The sequence below is a fragment of the Nelusetta ayraudi genome, unplaced genomic scaffold, assembly GCF_046127955.1.
Source record: "Nelusetta ayraudi isolate G7.1 ecotype Tasmania unplaced genomic scaffold, CSIRO-AGI_Nayr_v1 ptg000005l, whole genome shotgun sequence".
Lineage (NCBI taxonomy): Eukaryota > Metazoa > Chordata > Actinopteri > Tetraodontiformes > Monacanthidae > Nelusetta > Nelusetta ayraudi.
In genome coordinates, this window is record NW_027466055.1 from 7,705,001 (window position 1) to 7,722,866 (window position 17,866).

General features: G+C 42.5%; 4 protein-coding genes across 6 annotated transcripts; 3 read left to right on the forward strand and 1 right to left on the reverse strand.

Moving 5' to 3' along the window:
* The first annotated feature begins 952 nt into the window (after window positions 1-952).
* Window positions 953-4,826, forward strand: gla (galactosidase, alpha). The gene is made up of 7 exons (XM_076011823.1): window positions 953-1,149; window positions 1,867-2,041; window positions 3,027-3,201; window positions 3,361-3,452; window positions 3,745-3,906; window positions 4,049-4,246; window positions 4,410-4,826. The coding sequence occupies exons 1-7, from the start codon at window positions 989-991 to the stop codon at window positions 4,743-4,745; spliced, it is 1,299 nt and encodes a 432-aa protein (XP_075867938.1). The 5' UTR covers window positions 953-988; the 3' UTR covers window positions 4,746-4,826.
* Window positions 4,827-4,971: 145 nt separating this feature from the next.
* rpl36a (ribosomal protein L36A) lies at window positions 4,972-7,360 on the reverse strand. The gene is made up of 5 exons (XM_076011836.1): window positions 7,205-7,360; window positions 6,434-6,539; window positions 6,291-6,358; window positions 6,091-6,213; window positions 4,972-5,052 (listed from the first exon to the last, which is right to left on the reverse strand). The coding sequence occupies exons 1-5, from the start codon at window positions 7,205-7,207 to the stop codon at window positions 5,032-5,034; spliced, it is 321 nt and encodes a 106-aa protein (XP_075867951.1). The 5' UTR covers window positions 7,208-7,360; the 3' UTR covers window positions 4,972-5,031.
* Window positions 7,361-7,644: 284 nt separating this feature from the next.
* On the forward strand, window positions 7,645-16,289 carry btk (Bruton agammaglobulinemia tyrosine kinase). 3 transcript variants are annotated; one of them, XM_076011782.1, is made up of 18 exons: window positions 7,645-7,798; window positions 10,471-10,629; window positions 10,732-10,860; window positions 11,377-11,458; window positions 11,564-11,689; window positions 11,791-11,849; window positions 11,935-12,122; window positions 12,469-12,531; window positions 12,684-12,738; window positions 13,333-13,412; window positions 13,782-13,909; window positions 13,983-14,054; window positions 14,457-14,628; window positions 14,736-14,955; window positions 15,085-15,149; window positions 15,378-15,496; window positions 15,664-15,821; window positions 15,913-16,289. In XM_076011782.1, the coding sequence occupies exons 2-18, from the start codon at window positions 10,489-10,491 to the stop codon at window positions 15,982-15,984; spliced, it is 1,929 nt and encodes a 642-aa protein (XP_075867897.1). In that variant the 5' UTR covers window positions 7,645-7,798; window positions 10,471-10,488; the 3' UTR covers window positions 15,985-16,289. The 3 variants fall into 3 exon arrangements, with proteins under 3 accessions (XP_075867897.1, XP_075867905.1, XP_075867911.1); XM_076011790.1 differs by having other exon boundaries at window positions 10,732-10,836; XM_076011796.1 differs by lacking the exon at window positions 13,782-13,909 and having other exon boundaries at window positions 13,333-13,408.
* A 296-nt stretch (window positions 16,290-16,585) lies between these two features.
* Window positions 16,586-17,634, forward strand: timm8a (translocase of inner mitochondrial membrane 8 homolog A (yeast)). The gene is made up of 2 exons (XM_076011847.1): window positions 16,586-16,809; window positions 17,335-17,634. Exons 1-2 carry the CDS (start codon window positions 16,699-16,701, stop codon window positions 17,494-17,496), a joined length of 273 nt encoding a protein of 90 aa, XP_075867962.1. The 5' UTR covers window positions 16,586-16,698; the 3' UTR covers window positions 17,497-17,634.
* The last annotated feature ends 232 nt before the right edge of the window (window positions 17,635-17,866 follow it).

Genomic DNA, 17,866 nt, shown 5'->3' on the forward strand with positions numbered 1-17,866 from the left:
ATATATATATATATATATATATATATATACATATATATATATATATATATATATATATATATACGTGTGTGTGTGTGTGTGTGTGTGTATATGTATATATATATATATATATATATATATATATATATATATATATATATATATACAGTATGTATATGTGCAATGTTAATGATTATGACTGTTTCCTGATGTCTTGCAACAGCTGTGAGGAAAAAAAAGAAAAAAACAACAAGGGAACCTGCTCTTTATGAAAAGACAAAAGAGAGAGAGAGAGAGAGAGAGAGAGAGAGAGAGAGAGAGAGAGAGAGAGAGAATAATTATTAGCAAGTTGCTTGTTATGTGATAATGTCATAATGAAAATATATATCATATTTATTTTTATTTAAGGCCTTAAATGTCATATACAGATTAAAATTGGGCCTTTATTCTGTGCCCCTTATAAATAAATACAACAAATTACTGACATTTACTTAAATGGCAAAATGGTATGAAAAAAAAAAGTTTCTATGCCTATACAGAAGAGGCCTACTAAATATAATAATAAATATTGGAATATTGTCTAAAGAGTATTATTTGCGTATCTCATTGTGATTGTGACACTGTGCCAAGTGTCCTGATTTTCAGAATATTCTGTCATCAGAATATGATCATCCTAATTTGAAGAAGAAGAAGAAGAAGAAGAAGAAGAAGAAGAAGAAGAAGAAGAAGAAGAACTTTATTATTTAAAGAACCTGTTTACGACGTGTTTTGTCGTCGCAGATATTCCCCTTCAGTCAGCTGACTGCGCCTGGACTTCGCCGCTTCCTCGTTAAAAATTAACGTGGAATCAACGCAGAACTAGCGCAGACGCATCATTTCAATCTGATTGGCCCAGAGCCACGTAAGTCACGCGAAAGGGGCGGGATAAACATGGAACAAGGAAATTGAAGCCCGAAAGCGCTACAGAAGCTTCCAAAAAAAAAAATTTCCGGGCAGTGTTTGTCGAGACATGTTGGTGGGTTTGTTTGCTCTCCTGCTGCTGGCGGTGAGCAGCCCCGCAGCCGAAGCCCTGGACAACGGCCTGGCGCTGAAGCCGACAATGGGCTGGCTACACTGGGAGAGGTTTATGTGCAACATCGACTGTAAACACGACCCCGACAACTGCATCAGGTAAGAACCGGAAGTCACTGCGTTGAACGTTGCGTTGAAAGTTCGCCTTTTCAATAGAGACAAAGACAATAAAATAAAGCGCCGCTTGTGACATCAAGCAAAAGAGATGAAACCTTTACGGAGGGTGCCTTTCTATAGCAGTGGCAGACCTTCGGAAAGGAAGTGACGTCAGCGAGAAAAAGGAGTAGTGTCCAATGAGTTCGCTAAACCGAATATATATATATATATATAGAGAGAGAGAGAGAGAGAGAGAGAGAGAGAGAGAGAGAGAGAGAGAGATTTTAAAATAATTAGGGGGACATATATTCTAATTGCTTAGTTAAATATGTAAGAGAACGTCAGAAAAAACAATCAAAGTGTTTTAGATTCCAAATATCTTCTTGTTTCTTCAACCTAATCATTCCTCTACAAATGACCTAAGCATAGACTGCAATATGACACTGCATATATTTTAATTTATTCAAATGTCCCGTGTAAAACTCACTTTCCTTTTCAAATACTCGCCCATTTCCTCCGTTCAAAGTTCAAACTGCTCAGTCCCTGTTTACAGCAGTGTTTTTTTCCCAATAAGAAAAACTATAAAAGAGAACAGAGCAACACAATAAAACAGCAGACTATTGAAATGGTGTTGGAAAATCATGCACGGCACACAACATCGACTCCTGTCGTCCAACTGACACCACGGTCCCTGCCTGTCTCCTCATCTCACCCCGGCAGCGAGCGCCTGTACATGCAGATGGCAGACGTGATGGTGAAGGAGGGCTGGAAGGAGGCCGGATACGAGTATGTGTGCCTGGACGACTGCTGGCTCTCCTACTATCGGGACACCAAGGGCCGCCTGCAGGCTGACCCCAGGAGATTCCCGGGAGGGATCAAGCAACTGGCCGATTATGTGAGTCACGCAGAGCTCCGAGTCGCTGCGTGAGCACGCGCTATTAACGCCATCGTTCCTGCTCTGACGTCAAAATGAGAGCCGGGGGTTCAGTCTGATTGAAGAGTAGAGAAACGCTGAGGTGAACCGCTTCTCTCTTCTGCGGGAAGTGAGCATTCTTGCAGTGCACCTACGCTCGAAGGATCACAACGAATCAAAATGTCTGACGAGCCCCCGAGTCCTATAACTCCAGAAGTGAAATTTATTACACAGCCAGATTACATATTCATTACAGATCCGTTTCAGCGCACCTGCAGTTTTTATATAATTGCAGGAAAGGGGCAGATGTTGGAGGCAGGTATCGTATTTCACAGAGGTAGAATAATCTCAGCACGAACGCCCAATGCAAAGGAAATGTAGGTTTATGGACTCTTCAAGGCTTGTTATTAAGCACAAATCACTGTTCCAATGTTTTTTAACAGTAATGTGGGTGCTCCATATTAAACACCCCACAAAGGAGAAAGGTCCATGCTTTATTTCTTCTACTTGCTCCACTGTTTGTTTGTTTTTTTTACAGATAAACATAATAATAAGCCACTTCTACTGAGTATAAAGAAGGTGATGATATGGGATCAGACTAGGGATGTTAACAATTAATCAATTATCGAATGTCAATTAAGAATTGAATCGATTAAATTAAATTTGTTGTGAAATTTAGGTTCTCAGAAAAAATTGCAGCTCATCAATTAATCATTAATCGATTGATTAAGGTCAATCAATTAACCATTAATGAATTCATCGATAATTTGCATCCCTAGATCAGACAGTGTTGTAACTCATTATAAGTTAACCTCACAAAAGCTCATCAAGACACAGGATCTGTTATGGCCCAACAAGGCAGAGTCATGTCCCGCAGCAGAGGGTTCACTTTTTAAACTGCGCAACATCCCCACCTACTGGTACACATTCACCTGCTGCCACATTTAATTCATTTGTTTGTCTCAAGGTGCACTCCAAAGGACTGAAGCTGGGAATCTATGCAGATGTCGGGAGCGAAACCTGTGCCGGATACCCTGGAAGTTTCGGACACTATGAGACTGACGCTCAGACGTTTGCTGACTGGGGTGTGGATCTCCTCAAGTTTGATGGCTGCAATTTGGACTGGACCCTGCTGGGGGAAGGTGTGCTGCTCAAAAACCATCTAAAAACTAACTCTTACTCACGATTGACTCACGACTATTGGAAATGTTGCATAACAACAACTTCTTACAGGTAGATGATCATTCCCAACAAAATTGTCATTTAGCGTTTAATATTTCCTGATTTCTGTTCTCAATAAGGCTACGTGAACATGTCAAGAGCCCTGAACAAAACTGGGAAAAGCATTGTGTACTCCTGTGAATGGCCCCTGTACGAGTGGCCCTATGTAAAGGTAAATGGCACAAACATTTAACCACTGTTGGCAATAACGGTAATCACATGTTGGGCTTTTTCGGGAAAAAGGTTGGAAATCATACAAAGTTATAGTTTAAAAAAAAACACAACGTATGTTGATTTCTTTCACGGTGAGAAATACAGAAAAGCGACCATAGCTGTACTTTGTATTCCCGAATGCCGTACAAACTCGAGATAAAAACGCACAGAAGCCTCGCGATGAGCTGAATGACGATGAGGCACCATGTCGTTATGTTACATGACATGAACAAGTGCTTTGCTGCCCGCAGCCCAACTACACAGCCATCCGTGAGGCGTGCAACCACTGGCGCAACAGCGCTGATGTGTACGACTCGTGGAGCTCTGTCAAGTCCATCGTGGACTGGGCTGCTGCTAATCAGGACATCATCGTCCCCGCAGCTGGACCTGGGGCCTGGAATGACCCCGACATGGTATGCTCCCTTCTTTGACCTCCGTCTACACATGAAAAAATGTGAACCGAGCAGTCTGAGCGTTCTGCTTGTTTTATAGCGTTTCTTTTCTTTGTGTTATAAACCATTTATCTGGCAATTAACAGTCCATCTTTTTTTCCAGCTTGTGATTGGGAACTTTGGCCTGAGCCACGCCCAGCAGGAGTCTCAGATGGCACTATGGGCCATCATGGCTGCCCCTCTGTTTATGTCAAACGACCTGAGAGACATCTGTCCCCGCTCCAAGAAGCTGCTGCAGAACAAACGCATCATTGACATCAACCAAGACCCACTGGCCAAGCAAGGCTACCTTGCGCTCAAGGTAGTGGTCACATTCAACAGCAAGAAAAATTTAGATGAATTTTGCAAATATCTTGCATTACAGCCCAAGAAACTTTTAGCATATTGCGTTTACAATAGTCAGTAGTCAACTGTGACATATTCCAATGGCAATTGTTGGAGCCACATTGTTGCTTTTCCCGCAGGTGGACAGTTTTCAAGTGTGGGAGAGACCCCTGTTCAAGAACCGAGTCGCAATCGCTGTGCTGAACGTTCAGGAGATTGGTGGTGCCAGGGGTTTTTTCGTCGGAGCGGCACCTGGCTGGAAGATCTGCAAGCCTTCCTGCAACGTCACACAGATCCTACCACACTACAAGGAACTGGGAGTTCAGACTCTTCAGAGCAATCTGGTGGTAAAGGTCAACCCCTCTGGCACAACTCTACTGACAGTCACACCCATCAGCGGGGACCCGGCAGGCGTGTACAGGCTGCACTGGCAGGACTCGGCAGGGACACGGCACAAGGACACTTTAGTTTTGTAATTCCTAAGATTTCATGCACTGTGAACTTTCAATATGCACTATTTTTTAATATTTGAAATAAACTGATTTGACTATTTTTTATGTATTTTTTTTACGCCAAGTAACGGGGGACCTGCCACCTAGATGAGTAACGGGAAGATTATTTGTACTGCAGTTTTCGCATGTTGCATCTTTTTGATCACACCGTGGACCAGAATCACGGGTGAAGTAAATGTCAACACCAAAGTATATTTTAACACGTTTATTGAAAATTGTGACAATGCCTTCCAGAAGACTGGACCACAGCTTAGAACTGGATGACCTGGCCCTGCAAGAGAAAAGAACACCAGCGTTAATGCTCAGCCTCAACAGCACAGATTTATTTGTTTAGTAGATATAAGTTGTTTATGGAGTTGCATTGAGAATTGTCTGACAGAGTTGATTTAACATTAAATGCAAGAAAAACAGTGTGACAAGTTGGACATCACAGCTCATTATTGTGTCTGGGGCCAGAAATCAGTAAGATCCACCACAATCACAACTTTAGAAAACTAAACATTAGATGCATTAATTCACAAAATGAGGATATAAATGACAATCATGCTTGGATTTACAGTCCAATAAGACACTTTCACCTTTAATTCAGACGCATTCATACATGGTAAAATGTATTGTGATCAAGGACTTTATAGTAGTATTTAGGGGCAGAGAAGGGATGCTGAGGCTGCATTTTTACTGCTTCGACAACATATCTTTGCAGTTACTCAAAATATTAAATGTAAAAAAGCCACACTAAATAGAAAATACATTCCAATTGTATTAACCACAGACTTGACACACAGACATGGTCATAAAATAAGGATATATATCTATCAATTTTTCTTTTAAGCAATGGACTATGCAGATCTTGAACATTAAAATCTTAACTTTTTTTCTTTCCCAATTTCTATTGGGAAAGCAAAAAAGGTGGTCCATTCTGTTGTCGACCCTTCCAATATGTAGACTTCCTTTGTGCAATAACTACGAAATATATTCAAACTAATTTAATTTAAACTTGAACCGTCAGGCATTTCAAACTATCACACATTTTGCAGAGTTAACGACACTCTGACCCTTAAGTCAGATAAATACAATTGTGTTTTATGGCACAAGAACTTGTCATGACGTGACATCTTATTCCTAACCTCCAAATGCAGTAAATAAGCTTCAAAAATGGTCAAAAAATACAACCAAGAAAGTGATTTATTCTTGTGGAAAGATTTCTGACCCAAGACACCAAATGACATTATCCAGGACAGCAAATGAGAACTCTAATCATGCAACACAACAAATGCAGAAGTACACTGGCAATAACGAGACGACTAACCTTTCTCTTCTTGTCACCTCCCAGCTCGAAGTGCTTGCATCTCTTGATGGCCAGCATTCTCTTGGACCTGCAGTTGGCCTCCACACACTCCAGCCTCAATACAATTTTCTTTGTAGTCTTAGCCTGAAATAAGATGCATGATTCAGAAACGGGTGTCCCCCATCCATGGCCGTCAAAAGGCTGCTGAATGGTTAACTTACCTTCTTCCTAAAGATGGGCTTAGTCTGACCACCGTACCCACTCTGCTTTCTGTCGTATCTCCTCTTACCTGCAAGAGAGTTCGGCTGAGTTATCAGCTCACTACCACACACACACACACACTCACTGCTGGCACATTACTTACCCTGAGCATAGAGGGAATCCTTTCCCTTCTTGTACTGGGTAACTTTGTGGGGTTGGTGCTTCTTGCACTTCTTGCAGTAGGTTCTGCGGGTCTTGGGTACGTTCACCTGAATGGCAGAATTCATGACCAGTTAAAAAAAATAAAAAATAAAAAAAATAGCTGGGAGCAAGCATGCGGCCATCGACAGTATTCAGAGCGCATCACGTCAATATTGCTAATTGCTAACTGAATAAACTGAAGGCCCCGTGAACTCTAATCGGCGAATGCAAATTAAGTTTTAACAAAACTCAACAAGGTTGTGGCCTAGACGTACGCAAGCTGTTCATACAAAACTCTGAAAGTATTAAGTCGTGTATATATCTTCACCAATGGCGATCAGTTGCTAACGCGGATAGCATTAACTAGCATGCCGACACTTCGGTTTTGTAAGTTACTTGGCGATAATTAATTTGACGGGTTGCGAAAGGTACTCGTCTCCGATATATTATCATTATGGATATTCACTGACGAGAAAGGGAACAGAACTACTTCACATTTTGCCTGTTGAAGGCAGTGAGAGATCGCCAAAAGCGGCGTTTCTCCATTCGCACAAACAGCGCTGCTCACATACGATTTAACATTGTCTAATGTAAATGCGACAAGTAATATTGTCATCGTTAGGTTTGTGACAAAACTACTGACATGTCAATGTTAAATTCACATGGAAATTATTCTTTAATCGGGAAGATTGAGTTTGATTCTGTAAAATATAACACTGGAATCATATCATACCATGGTGGCGACCCAACGCAGAGCAAAAGAGGAAGAAGGAAGCGGAAGGACTCCCTCAAGTAGACCTCAGCGGCAAACAGGCTGCGTAGCCTGCCCCCTAGTGGTGGCACATTTTCCGGAGGTCCAAAACGCAAATGAGGGAGCTGAATTGCCGCTAAACTCAAATTCTCTGTTAACTTAAAAAAGAACAGAAAACTATGACATCTTGAAATATTTCCTTCAAACAATCTTAATGTGTTTGTCCAACAGAAGCTGACAGTGGAGTTCGATTAACATTTGGGCAAGGTAAAAACATAACAAAACAAACCTTCAACTAAAGTTCTCACACTTTAGGTATGCTGTGCACAAATACTCTCTGAGTTAAAGTTTAGCCTGCTTCCAGTATCTGCACAACCGTCCAGAGACCTGATATGAAAATGAGCAGGAAGAAAAAGGGGAAGTGAGCAGAGTCGATTCCTCTCTGTGGGTGGGTTTAAAATTTCTTGCATCACAAACTAACACACATTAAATGAAAGGCGAGCGACTGCGACGAAGGTCCATGCCTGGATGCGGCATTTACACTTTTATGTCTCATGCTTGACCACTATAGGCTTGGTGAGTAACGAGAGACATACAAATTAATGTCGGGGTGTATGTTTAGTCATTTCTTCTAAGCTAAGCTAAGCTTTTAAGACAAAAACAGAAATATTAGTGCAGATAATGAGAGATAAAATGTGGCCAAAATCAGTAAATGATAAGTCAGTGAAATTACCAGTGTACACATCAAATCCCAGGGAAGATGGGGGCTTATTTTATACAGTTTAAGGTGGTGAGACTTAATGGGTTAACAGCAATAGAAAATGTTGTAAACTTGGTGAACTCGTCGCTTATTTTAACACCTTTTTTTGCAAAGATATATCTTAGAAATGTCGTGAGACAAAGCTCGAGAAGTGTCTGAAGTTTTCTTTGCATGACAGTTAACCAAGATACGGCTCTTTCATCTACAGCTCACAACTATATATATATATTTTTTGTTTCTTTTGAAATGTTGAAATGACCTGCTTATTCAGACCTGTGGTTTTTTTTACCTTTCGCAACTGACTACAACTTTGTTTCTCTGGCTTTCACACTCACGCATGAGTTTTGTTGTTTTTTTTTGCATATGGCACTTATCTGTCAGGAAGCATCAGGAAAGACAGCGTCTCGACTTGTTCCTGTGAAAAACGGTCTTCTTTTCGTTCAAGCCATGTCATGCTCAGTAAAGATCACGCGCTTTGCATTCTGAACCGCAGCACCGTCTTGAGTGTAAGAACAACTTACACACAATAAACTACTGCCTCGTTGTTTTCGGACATGTTGTCACACCTCTCAGTCATTGTGCTTAAAACAGCTGATACAGTCACAGCTTGGCCGTCACCCCGAATCCAGCATCAAAGACTGCGAAGACAAACCGAGAACGCTTTGCCAGCAACGTATTCAGGGGACGTGTGGAAATGGCCTCACCGTGAGGGCAACATAGGAAAATAAGATGAGAATTCGGGGGAATTCTCAGCCAACTAGTCAGTAAACAAGCAGCTGTACTGGTCAGAGACGGGGCTAAATTCTGTCTTGGTATTTGTCTATTACTGTCAGTGCATACAGCATAAAGTGTTGCGTAACGGCACATTGTTGGACACATTTAGGTCAATTTAAGGAGAACAGCTGCATTTGATAGAAAGATAATGTTCAATTGAAGAGCAAAGGGCCTCGCTCTTCAAATTGCAGTACACTACTGATGCAACTTCCTCATAAGTTTGTCTGTGTCAGCCTGAGTCAACCAGCCTTAAAAAAAAAAAAGAAGAAGAAGAAAAAGGCCCAACAATTTATAGATTCACAGCTTCAATCCGCTGATTCCAATTAACCAGAAGAGGCTGCGAGAAGAACTGGGGCACCCGGGTCCCGCATCAAGGTCAAAGGGATGAAAGAAAGCCATGGATGACAGCCAAAAAGTGAGGGATGTTTCACAGAATGGGGAAGCAGGCTGCCTGATAATATCGGCAAACAGAACCCAGTGGTCGAGTCGGCCAAGTGTGAAGAAATGTCTCACTCCTGGTTAACTGGGAGTGAGAGAAGCTTCTGGTAGCGTTACAGCTGAATGGTAGGAGGAAGTGTTCGCAAGCTGAAAATAGGCTCCACGCAAAACAGACACAGCACAGTTATGAAAAAGCTCCTCTATGTGCGCAGTTGAAGCATCTTACAGTAGAGTTGCGTCTTGTTGATTTAGAAATCCGAGAGTTTGCGGCATTAACTCTGCTTCAGCCAGCTGTATCCAAAGCTAACTCTGCTAGCCTGTATAATGTAAACATGAAGTATTTAAACTTTACCCAACACAACACCTGATTAAACCTGAAGCATTATCCCACGCTTTGCATCTGTTTTTGATTTGTTTCAGCTCAGTGCTAGTGCTAAACACATGCTAATAAGGCGACTGACATCATTTAGTGATGTGTTTGCTTTCTTCCCCCTTACATGGCAGATACAAAGTAGCTTTACTCGAATAACAGATATTGGATAATAATGGATAATAATTGATATAGAAGGATACAGATGGATACTTGAAATGTGTGGCCTTCAGCATCTAATCGTCCCCATTTGAGGTGTGAAAAATCATAGGCTGCACACAAGTGCAGCTATCGAGCCTTAAAAACCACAGAAAACACAAAGAATTAATATGAAGGGGCAACTATGAGCTGGGGTGATGCTTAATAGATTAGCATTAATGCTAATCAGAATTGGATGGCATTTGCATACTCAAAGCACAACAACAGCAGCATTGGAAACAATCACTATGCACAATTCAGTAGCAAACTATCAGAATTTCAGCAGGGATTCACACAATCTTCTCACACAGCGTCAAAAGCCATTTGGACACAGCCGATGTGACGATAATAGGAAGGGCAGACGATTCGTTTTAGTGAAAGGTGGACTGTAAGCTTTATCCACAGTTTCTCCAAAACTGCTGAGTAAATTTCCAATGACGTATCAAATTGGATAGAAAGCACAGAGTGCAGCATCGGCAAAAGTGCTGCCTTTTTTTGCTGAGCTAAGAATAGTTAATAATAGATAATCATACCTGTTCAGTCAATTATGACCTCCAGAAAAAAAGAGAAGTGAACTGGCTGAACTTAGGCCATGTGGTGCCATGTGCATGTGCTGTTACTTTCACACTGACGATACAACACTGCCGAAGCTGCAGCTGCTGCGGCTGCTCCACTTCTTCTACTCCATGTGCCCTTCCATGCTTGCAGATCAATCGCGACTGAAGCATGTCAGACAGAGTCCTGGAAGAGCTCTTCATCAAACGGTCCCAGCAGAAGAAGAAGACCTCGCCGCTCAACTACAAGGAGAGGTGGTTCGTTCTCACCCAGGAAAAAGTGGCCTACTATGACTACGATCCCGACAAAATGGTTCGTGCCGTGAGGGTCCATTTTGTCTCCAGCCCATGTTTACCTTGGGTCCACACACGTGCGTCGCGAAGCTCCCTGACAGTTTCTCCATCTGACAAGCAGAAGCGAAAAGGTCTGAGAGGATCAGTCGACCTGGAGAAGATCAAGTGCGTGGAGACGGTCCAGCCGGAGCCAAATGCGCCCCAGGAGCGGATGTTTGCATTCCAGGTGAAGATTGTGGGTCGTTTACTCGTAGGTCGTTCCCGATACTCCGACATCAGCATCGCTGCAGCTCCTTTACATTCCCCTTCCCAATGTGTCTAAAAACATGCATTAGTGCAGTACTTGAAGAGGGAGAGAGGTTGACCTGGGACCCAATGTCAATGACTGCAGGTCAAAGAAAGTTTGCACAAGTGGCGCAAATAGACAAAGTTTTTAGACTCAGCAATAAAAGGGAGAAAAAAAAACAGCGCAGTTCTCCTGGAAGTCGACAATGTGAAAGTTAAACCGTGTAAAGAAGTTAAACCGTGTCCCACACTCTGATCAACAGGGGACGTGAAGGTTAGGTGTTGCCTTTTTTTTTTCTTTTTTTTTTCACGTCAACTCACACGTTGACAGTTAAGCGTGAAAAAAAAGCGTGAAGCGTTTTTGTCTTGTATCAAACTCAACTCAGTTTTCTGGTACCGCTCTTATCTTTCAAGGAAGGGAAAAACAAACAAAAAAAATTGGCCAAACATAAAAAATCCTGCTGTTGTCTCTTCTTTGCAGATAGTGTATGATGAGGGGCCGCTGTACGTTTTTGCAAAGTCTGAGGATGTGCGTGCTCAGTGGATCAACAAGCTGAAAGAAAGTAAGAATTTCTCTCAGGTGTTCAGTCTTTATATCCCGCATCACATCAAGACAAGAGCACGCATGCATATATGAAATGATGAAAATTACCTTTATCGGTCTACAGTGGTGCGATTCAACAGCGATCTCGTGCACAAGTACCATCCCTGCTCCTGGCTGGACGGTGTGTGGCTGTGCTGCCAGCAGGAAGTCAAACAGGCCATGGGCTGCAGGGTGCTGGACAGCAAAAACGGTGAGGATGAGATTCTGTGTGGTCTGCAAACAACAATAAAAGCGAGTGAACTCGCTGGATTCATCTACCGAAATGCAAAACTCTGGCCGTGCCGTTCACAGGGCTCACGTCGAAACAGCGGAGGCCATCCAGGAAGCCCCTCCCTCCCACTCCAACAGAGGTGACACATACGCATCGTTGGAATGCTAATGCTCACAGGCATGACCACTGATCTGACTGAACTGATCCAGCTTCTGCTGTCGCAGGAGACACCGAGTCGCCTTTTACCGCCAGAGCCGCCGGAACCGCGGGGCCCATCGGTGGGCATGACCGTCGTAGCTGAGTACAACTTTCAACCCAAGACGTCACTAGACCTGGAGCTGAAGAAGGATGAGGAGTACACCATCCTGGAGATGTCCGATCCCAACTGGTGGCGAGCCAGGGACAAATATGGGTGAATGAACTGGGGAAGAAAATAAAAAGAGACTCTTTGCCATTTTAAGATGAGAAAAATGAAAAAGTCAAAGGTAGTGTAGGTACCTCATGCTTGCATCTGAATACCATTCAAATGCGCAACAATATACTAGAGTGGGTTCCAAGTAGAACTCGGATCTGAGGCACCCGGGAGGATGTGGATTCAAACGCCTTCATTAATCCATGGCTATTCATATGAAAACATGCCAGCCAAGAGGGCCTTTGAATCAAATAGATACTAATCATACTTGTGTCATATTTAAGAATATTTTTGTGTTTTCCCGCTGAGTTTGTTAACTGAACATGGGGTTTGTTCTCTGCTGCAGAATGGAGGGATACATACCAAGTAATCATGTCGTGAAAGCTGAAAATGGACTCGAAAGGTTTGAGTAAGTAGTCAACCTGTCTCAATTATTTTCGTCCGCTAGCGATTTATACCTTTGGCTTCCAGGACAAAGTCCTGATAACTGCATTATTCAATCATCCATCTACATATGCACATGTTTTGTTTTTTTTTGTTGTTTTTTTTCATTTTTAACAGCTGGTACTGCAAAAATATCAACCGAAGCCAAGCAGAGAAGCTGTTAAAGAATAAGGTACAGTGACACGCCCAGGAAGAAAATCATATATAAATTATTAAAATGACTTTTTATTACATTGTTGATTTGTTTGTTCCTTTACAACCAAGGAGATGATTTGTCTTGTTGGCTGTATAATGGCATTGGGTTACATAACAATGTGGTTGTCATAAGTAAGTGGTTGACTTCTATGGGTTTTGTAAATGGCTGATCTTGAGACAGCTGGAAGACTGGTGGCCAGATACATGACACTGACAAGTTACGACTTAAAAAAACAAAAACAAACATGTAAAGCTTGAAAAAGCTCAATTGTTTTGCGTGAGAAAATCATTACGCAAAATACAGTTGTATGAAGACTCTAAAACCACAACACAATATTTCTTTTTAATCAGCCGCATGTCTGCAGGAATTGACTGATAGCAATTTTAAATGTGTCTTGTACAAAAAATTGAATAGAATAGAATAACTGTGCTAAAATTTTATTTTGATACAAGTGTCATGGACACAGTCTGTCTTTAATAAGGTTCCTATCTGACCTGAGATTACTATGAGACACGTGTGTGTGTGTGTGTGTGTGTGTGTGTGTGTGTGTGTGTGTGTGTTGCTCCCCAGAACAAAGACGGCGGCTTCTTGGTGAGGTACTCGAGCAAGGCTGGGAAATACACGGTGTCCCTGTTCACCAAGAGTGGTGGGTCAGTAAGATCTCAAACTTAAAACTCTCTACTCAGATGCTTGGCCGCCATCTGTGCACTGCACCCGGCGGGATTCATTTGTGTGTGAACATATCAAAAGAACATTCTGTCATGAAAGCGGAAACAGAGGGCCACACAGGAAGAGAGATGTAAATTATTCATGCAAAACGTGGACAAATCTCCCTTCAGAACTGTGTTTTTTTTTTTTTCTTCTTCGCGGTGCACACAACACATCTCTCGGCCGATACTGCGCTATGATAACTAACTGAGAAGATAACGCTTAACCCTTCCCACACGATAGGTTGCCGTGCGAGTGAAAAATCTGCCGCCTGCATCTACTACTCTCTAATCTCACTGGTCTCCTCGCAGGGAAACGGCAGGAGGCTGCAGACATTATAACATATGCACCACGCCGCAAGGCCAGTTTTATCTGGCAGAGAAGCACAACTTCGACACCATCCCGGAGCTCATCATCTACCACCAGCACAATGCAGCAGGTCAATGGCGGGGGAACAAATTGTGAACGCATTTTGCTTTTGTTCCAACGCTTCTTGCTTTGTCCCTCAACAGGAATGGTCAGTCGGCTGAAGTACATCGTATCCGACACGGCGCGGCCTCCATCAACAGCAGGGCTTGGCTATGGTCAGAGTCACTGTTCTTACATTCTATGCTACAGGTTCCACCAGTGGCTGGCAGCAGCACATTTCCATACGTACAGTTTTAGCCAGTTTGCTGACATATGCAAGTGGCATTTCCAGATGTGTTTTCAGAGGTTTTTGTGTGAGTGAGCAAACAGCTAGAGAGATAAGATTCTTATATCTGAAGAGTAACAATGAAGTTGGAAAAAGCGCGACCTTAAATTGATTTTGTGTAAAAAATGGCCCAATAGGAAAATGCTCACAATGGCCGTGTTCTTTACGGAAGCGAATTGCTGCCACCCCAGGAAAAAAAAAAAAAAAAAAAAGTTTAAAAAACATTTAACTAACTAACTAACTACTGCTGACTTTATAAATGCACTTTGCTGTATCATCTGGTTTACTCCAGGAATGTGGGAGATTGACCCTCGTTCCCTCACTTTCATCAAAGACCTGGGCACGGGGCAGTTTGGAGTGGTGAAGTACGGCAAGTGGCAGGGCAAGCATGACGTCGCCATTAAGATGATTAAAGAGGGCTCCATGTCAGAGGATGACTTCATAGAGGAAGCCAAAATCATGATGTAAGCTCAATTACACTGACATTTGACGCTCATCACAGTGTTTTTATTTTTTTTTTTTATAACTCCAAGGAGGGAAATCAACTTCACTCTCCTTTTCCTCAAACCAGGCATCTTCGACATGAGAACCTTGTGGAGTTGTACGGCGTTTGCACCAAACAGAGGCCCATTTATATTGTGACCGAGTTCCTTTCCAACGGCTGTCTGCTGACATACCTGAGAGAGGGAATGGACCAGCACCCGACGGCCATCCAGCTGCTGGAGATGTGCAAAGACGTCTCTGAGGGCATGGCCTATCTCGAGTCCAATCAGTTCCTCCACAGAGACCTGGTGAGAGCAACATCACACTCGGTTGAGTCACAGGTTTTGGAAAATTACAAGCGTAGAAACATTGTTGAGTGATTACACTGAAATAGATGTTTTTTTGGGGGGGTTGTGTTTGTTGTTGCTGTTGCTCAGGCTGCCAGGAATTGTTTAATGGATGGAAATGGCACAGTCAAGGTGACAGACTTTGGAATGTCAAGGTAAGGCTTTCTTTAGTTTTTCATCATTTTCAAGGGTAGGTTAATTCTACTCTAAATTCTACTACATTACAGTCCAGGGCGCTGCAATTTATATGCTGAAGAGAAACATTCAAAAATAAACTTCATTATAGAATCAGCCCTAAAAATAAATAGATAAATAAAACTGATATCACTTTAAGCTGCGCTTTTAAATAAGTGTCTTAATTGCCTCCCCCAATCACCTATTAGGTACGTCTTAGACGATGAGTACACAAGCTCGGTTGGTTCCAAGTTCCCAGTTCGATGGTCACCTCCTGAAGTCCTCCTCTACTGCAAGTACAGCAGCAAGTCGGACATATGGGCATATGGTAAGCAAACAGAATTGTATGAGACATTTATGAAATTCCTGAATGAATTTGTGGCAAGTAATGCATGGGGTTTGACTGACTGAGAGTATCTGAGTGGAATTGAGAACTGGTATTATCATCACCACATCATACATGTTACTCACATAGAAGCATGTCCTTCTCCGAAGGGGTTCTGATGTGGGAGGTGTACACATTAGGGAAACTTCCATACGAGCGCCTCAACAACATGGACATTGTGGAGCAGGTGTCCAGAGGCCTGCGCCTCTACCGCCCCCAGCTGGCCAACGAAAAGGTCTACGGCATTATGGCATGGTGTTGGGGTGAAGTAAGACTGATTAGAATAATTCAAAACGCAAATGTTTTAAAAACCAAATATTGTACTTCGATCTCACAGATTTTGTTTTTCCGTTTTTCAGAAAGCAGATGAGAGACCCACCTTTGAGGAGCTGGCATCAAAGGTTCAGGATTTGCTGTTTGAGATGCAATAGACGTCTGCATGACAAACAACATCAGCAAAATTGCAAATTGTCTCCCCGAGGCACTAAAAATCATTGGTCAATGTGACCTTGCCCTTTTGTTTTGAGAAGTGTAAACTCAATGCCTTGCATTTTGTGTTTTGTGAGTGTATATATTTTAACGGATGAAAACGGCTGTATATTCTTTCATTCATTGCCTTCTGTGGACCATAATTCTGTGAAAAATGCGAAAACAGATTTTGTCAGTCAATGGTCAGAACATGTAAAAGCCAAGTATGCCGGGCTTTAGAGTGAATAAACATTAATGAAAATGAAAATGTCTGTCAAAGAATCAAACATCACATCATGGAAAAGTTATTACTACTACTACCACTACCACTACCATTACTACTACTACTACTACTACTACTACTAATAATAATAATAATAATAAAAATAATAATAATTATTATTATTATTATCATTATTATTATTATTATTATTATTATTGTTCTTTAAAAAGTCCCCCCCCAAAAAATAAAATAAAATAAAATAAAAATAAGAACTGGAGACCTTTTTGTTGACGGATGGTGACGTCAGAGGAATCCGCCCCTGGTGCGCCCTGTGATTGGACAAAACACTTCCGTTTCCTCTCGTCCATACACACATGTGAAGGTCAGCAAATAGCGCCACACGCCCGTTAAAAACGGATGAAAATTGCTTTTCGCGATCTCATTTCGGCGAAATATGGACGGCCAGGGAGCGACGGCTGACCCCCAGCTGCAGCAGTTTATCGAAATTGAGTCTCAGAAGCAAAGATTTCAGCAGCTGGTGCATCAGATGACGGAGGTTTGTTGGGTAAGATGACGTTTTAAGCTAGCACGGTGCCGTTGACAATTTTAAACCTGCAGCTAGCTCCAGTCCAGGTGACCTCCTGCATCTTTGACCGGGGGTCGTCTTTACGATGAAAATGTCTGTACTCATGCTCCTCTAAGAACACTTTGTTCGGCGTCAGCCACCAGTGACCTAAATGAAGCATTGCACGGAGTGGTAAGGGCAAGAACTTGTTGTCCGGTAGTCTGTTGCGAATGGCCACGAATTTAATGGAAGAGCCAAAATATCGTCATAGCCAGTTTTGCAGTGGTGATTTGCCTGAAGTAGTGACAATTGTGTGACAGAGAGGAAAGAAAAAAAAGATTTCAGTTGCCCTTCCATGCAATGTGACCTACTGAGCAAGTTTATCCAAAGGTTTTAAAGGCTCATGGTTGGATTGTTTAATTTATTACCTGAAATGGGAGTCGTTTTCATTGCATTCTATCACTTCTAGTAATTATACCCATTACACTTTGCAACACTTTCCCAATGACTCTCGTCTGTCTGCAGGATAAATGTATGGACAAACCGGGGCCAAAGCTGGACTCGAGGACGGAAATGTGCTTCGTCAACTGTGTGGAGCGATTCATTGACACCAGCCAGTTTATCCTCAACAGACTGGAACAGACTCAGAAGGGCAGGGGCTCGTTCTCGGAGACGATGGCCGACTGAGCGCTGTCCCTGAAATGACTGAAATGGCTCGCGCATACGGTTGTCGCCCTGCAGCAAGGCCATTTAGTCCCGACAGCTGGCCGCATGCTGCTGAACGGCCCCCTCGTCCGGGAAAAGGAACAGCAACGTTACCTACTACAAGTGCCTAACACGGGACTGACACCATGTGTGGACTCTTGTGGACTGATGCCAGCAATACAGGAGACAAATTGTGGTCTGTTGTTAGCGACATTGTGTCTTTGTGGAATCCATGTGTTAACATGTCAGACTTTAAACTAAAACTGAGCTTGGAACGGGTGTTGAGTGATTGGACAAACACGTCTGGCGCTGTAAGGGCTTCGCTGTCATCTTACAAAGCCAAGAAGAATTT

Excerpts from the sequence above, each read along its gene's own strand:
- btk (XM_076011782.1), top strand. The coding sequence starts at position 10,489 with ATGTCAGACAGAGTCCTGGAAGAGCTCTTCATCAAACGGTCCCAGCAG. Across the intron at positions 11,459-11,563 it reads GATCAACAAGCTGAAAGAAA|TGGTGCGATTCAACAGCGAT; the intron begins GTAAGAATTTCT and ends ATCGGTCTACAG. Across the intron at positions 15,822-15,912 it reads TGGCATGGTGTTGGGGTGAA|AAAGCAGATGAGAGACCCAC; the intron begins GTAAGACTGATT and ends TCCGTTTTTCAG.
- rpl36a (XM_076011836.1), bottom strand. Across the intron at positions 6,359-6,433 it reads GGATTCCCTCTATGCTCAGG|GTAAGAGGAGATACGACAGA; the intron begins GTAAGTAATGTG and ends ACTCTCTTGCAG. Across the intron at positions 6,214-6,290 it reads AGCCCATCTTTAGGAAGAAG|GCTAAGACTACAAAGAAAAT; the intron begins GTAAGTTAACCA and ends ATCTTATTTCAG.
- gla (XM_076011823.1), top strand. The coding sequence starts at position 989 with ATGTTGGTGGGTTTGTTTGCTCTCCTGCTGCTGGCGGTGAGCAGCCCC. Across the intron at positions 1,150-1,866 it reads GACCCCGACAACTGCATCAG|CGAGCGCCTGTACATGCAGA; the intron begins GTAAGAACCGGA and ends TCACCCCGGCAG. Across the intron at positions 3,907-4,048 it reads CCTGGAATGACCCCGACATG|CTTGTGATTGGGAACTTTGG; the intron begins GTATGCTCCCTT and ends CTTTTTTTCCAG.
- timm8a (XM_076011847.1), top strand. The coding sequence starts at position 16,699 with ATGGACGGCCAGGGAGCGACGGCTGACCCCCAGCTGCAGCAGTTTATC. Across the intron at positions 16,810-17,334 it reads AGATGACGGAGGTTTGTTGG|GATAAATGTATGGACAAACC; the intron begins GTAAGATGACGT and ends GTCTGTCTGCAG.